This window comes from Neophocaena asiaeorientalis, unplaced genomic scaffold, assembly GCF_003031525.2.
Source record: "Neophocaena asiaeorientalis asiaeorientalis breed wild unplaced genomic scaffold, Neophocaena_asiaeorientalis_V1.1 scaffold285, whole genome shotgun sequence".
Classification (NCBI taxonomy): domain Eukaryota; kingdom Metazoa; phylum Chordata; class Mammalia; order Artiodactyla; family Phocoenidae; genus Neophocaena; species Neophocaena asiaeorientalis.
This window is the reverse complement of record NW_020174653.1, coordinates 993,299-996,684: the sequence shown is the minus strand read 5'-3', so window position 1 is coordinate 996,684 and position 3,386 is coordinate 993,299. Positions and strand designations below refer to the sequence as shown.

At 49.1% G+C, this 3,386-nt stretch overlaps 1 protein-coding gene across 1 annotated transcript; it reads right to left on the bottom strand.

Annotated features, from left to right (window-relative positions):
- Positions 1–563: 563 nt before the first annotated feature.
- On the bottom strand, positions 564–3,182 carry LOC112408989 (uncharacterized; the record flags this gene model as incomplete). The annotated part of the gene is given in 1 exon segment (XM_024758849.1): positions 564–3,182. A coding segment is annotated over 1 exon segment (2,145 nt), but the record flags the coding sequence as incomplete, so codon positions are not given.
- Positions 3,183–3,386: the final 204 nt, after the last annotated feature.

Genomic DNA, 3,386 nt, shown 5'->3' with positions numbered 1-3,386 from the left:
TTTCCTGATACCGAGGACAAGGTCAATCTATTATTTCCTTTTTGTTTCCATCGACATTGATCTGGAGTGCTGACATTACTATAATTAGAACTGTATCCTATAGCATCATAATAAGGGGGAGGAGCAGCATAGCAAAGCCAACATGATTTAGTAGCCTCCGGATTTGTGGCATTTAGAACCTCAAAAGCCGCCTGGACCAATGAGAGCATTCGGTCCCGGGGGGTTTTGGGTTTGATTATTATTCCTTTTGGCCCAGAAGTCTGGTTTCTTATCCCTGGTAGCACTGTGGGAGGGGCCAAAGGTAGCAGAGAGTGCCCTATCTCAGAATTGGGGCCTATAGGAACTGGAGTAGGGGTTTCGATTTTTAATTTGATGGTCATCAGTAATCCATCATCATACCGTTCTTTGTAAAACCTGATACCCCATGAATGGCCATTTATCCAGTTTTTATCTTTTTTTCCCTGGTTCACTAAAAGAAATTTTAAGGGGAAGGCACCATTTTGAACATTCGGGCACATTGGCCCATTGGGGATTTCCCTAGCTTCTGGTTTTCTGATGAGTGTAGTTGGCCATTACCTTGATAAAGTCCCAGCCACAGGTGGGTTTCCAGTAGGTGTCTCCTGTGGTTTCACATTCCCAGCTTTTGCAATAGAAATGTTCCTTTCCCCCGCATTGATAATTTAGAGATCGGTGACGATGGAACCCAGGGCATACATAAAAGGAAAGGGCCCTGAGCATGCTTCTCCGATCTTTGGTGGAACAACCCCCCCAAGGGTCTAATCCTTGGCGCCCGGGCGGGGAAGGTTGGGCCGGGACAGCATGTTGATTATAGTATCCTTCTAGATCCCAGTTAGAGGGGACTCCCAGGGCCAATTTACAAACATCGGGAAAAAAGTCTGGCCACCAGGTCCAAGGGGCAGCGGTATGGCTAACAGACCATATTACATCTCCAATTTGGGAAATTACCTGCCAGGTTAAACGCTGGGGCAGGTGAGGACTAAAATTACTCACAGTCAGTAGGGGTAACAAAGTTAAAGTTATAAGTCTGATGATCGCAGGAGCTTGAGCTTGAGCGGGTTGCTGGTCTTTTGGGCTCGCCATTCCAATGATGCACATGCTGGCGCGGCCTTCACGTGTGAAGCATGAATCCACGCAGTGATGCCGTCTACCTTTATAGCCGTGGAGGTGGTGAGCAGGACGATGTATGGTCCTTTCCACCGAGGCTCTAGTGTCTGGGTTCGGTGCCGACGGACGTACACGGAATCTCCGACTTGGAAGGGATGAGCCTCTGCTGGTGTTCCTGGTCGGTAAGCCTCTGCCAGCTGGGACCACACCTCCTTTTGGACCAACTGGAGTCCCAACAGCCTAGCATATAAGTCAGTGTTATTCTGGCAGTCAGGACTTATTTTTTTCCCTAGCGTAAGAAGAGGAGGTGGGGCCCCGTATAGTATTTCAAATGGAGTAAGATGAGAGCGGAAGGGGGTATTTCTAGCCTGGAACAGGGTTAAGGGAAGGAGCACCGTCCAATCTGTACCGCCAGTCTCTATGGACAATTTAGTTAGGGTCTCTTTTAGAGTTCTATTCATTCTCTCTACCTGTCCTGAACTCTGGGGTCTATAGGCACAATGTAATTTCCAATCAGTCCCCAGGTATTTGGCCACACCCTGACTTACCTGGGCGACGAAGGCGGGACCATTATCTGATCCTATTACCTTTGGTGCCCCGAACCGGGGGAAAATTTCTTCTAAGATCTTTTTGGCCACCACAGTAGCTGTCTCCTTCTTCGTCGGGAAAGCTTCTACCCATCCTGAGAAGGTATCTATAAAAACTAGAAGATACCTGTTACCGTACCTTCCAGGGCGTATTTCAGTGAAGTCGACCTCCCAATAGGCTCCTGGGCGGTCTCCTCTGAGCCTTTTTCCGACCTCAAGTTTTCCTTTATGGGAGTTTACCTGTTGGCATGGAATGCACTCTCGTGCAATCTGCTCAGCTAATTTAGTTAGTCCAGGGGTATCATAACCTGTCTTGTGTAGTAGGGACACCATCTTTTTGGTTCCCAAGTGTGTCCATCTGTGAATCTGTTGTAGCATGGATTTTGCTTGTTGAGGAGATAATGTTCCTTTAGTTATGGCTGGGGTAATTGTTCCCCTATCATTTGGTTTCCCAGGACTCTCATCTCATAGTTCTAGTATGATTTCCCGTAGAGCCATTTCTCGTGCCACCCTATCTGCCATGTTGTTGCCTCTTGTCACCGGGGTATTGTCCTTCTGGTGTCCGGGGCAATGAATGATGCTGACTTTAGTGGGGAGCATGAGGGCAGCTAGCAGTGCCACTATTTCTTCTTTGTTTTTAATTTCTTTGCCCGCCGAGGTAAGCAACCCTCTTTGTTGGTAAATGGCCCCATGGACATGGGCGGTAGCAAATGCGTACCTACTGTCCGTATAGATGTTTACCTTTTTGTTTTCTGCTGGTTCCAATGCTCTAGTCATGGCGATTAGTTCAGCCCGTTAGGCCGATGTCCCTTGCGGTAATGCGGCTGCCCAGATGACCTCTTTCCCGTCTACCACGGCAGCTCCCGCCCGACGCTTACCTTCCTCTAGGAAACTGCTTCCGTCAGTAAACCAGGTAACGTCGGCGTTGGGGAGGGGCTGATCCATCAAGTCTGGTCTGCTACCGTGTGCTGCAGCCAGTACTTCCTGACAATCATGGATGACGGTAGTGCTTTCCAGGTCAGGGTCGGGTAACAAGGTGGCCGGGTTGAGTCCTGTGGCTGATGTAAACTTAATACGATCTGAGTTTAACAGCAGGGCTTGGTAATGAGTCATTCTGGCATTTGTTAGCCATCTGTCGGGTGGCTGGCGAATTACACTTTCTAATGCATGGGGGGCTGTTATCGTTAAGTTCTGCCCCAAAGTCAGTTTGTCAGCATCTTTGACCAAAGCGGCCACCGCGGCGATTATTTTTAAACAGGCGGGCCATCCTGCTGCCACAGGATCCAATTTCTTTGATAGGTACGCAACCGGGCGATTCCAGGGGCCCAGTTTCTGAGTTAGTACTCCCTTTGCAATACCTTTATTCTCGGCCACGTACAGATGAAAAGGCTTAGTAATATCTGGTAGCCCCAAAGATGGGGCTGATAACAGGGCTCGTTTAATTTGTAAGGAGTGGCGCAAGAGGTTGGTTTACGGGAACAAGTGAGGGGGTGGAAAGTCCCTAAAGGCCCCACAGAGGATTCAGATCATTGCCTAAACAAGCTCTAGAGATGGGGGCAAGCCTCGGCTATCAGGGCAGATACCAGAGACGGGCATGAAACTCTAAGGCTGCTGCTGTAGCCACCAAGAAGCATGTGTGCAAGCACAGGTCACTATCCACACCTCCTGCCCTGA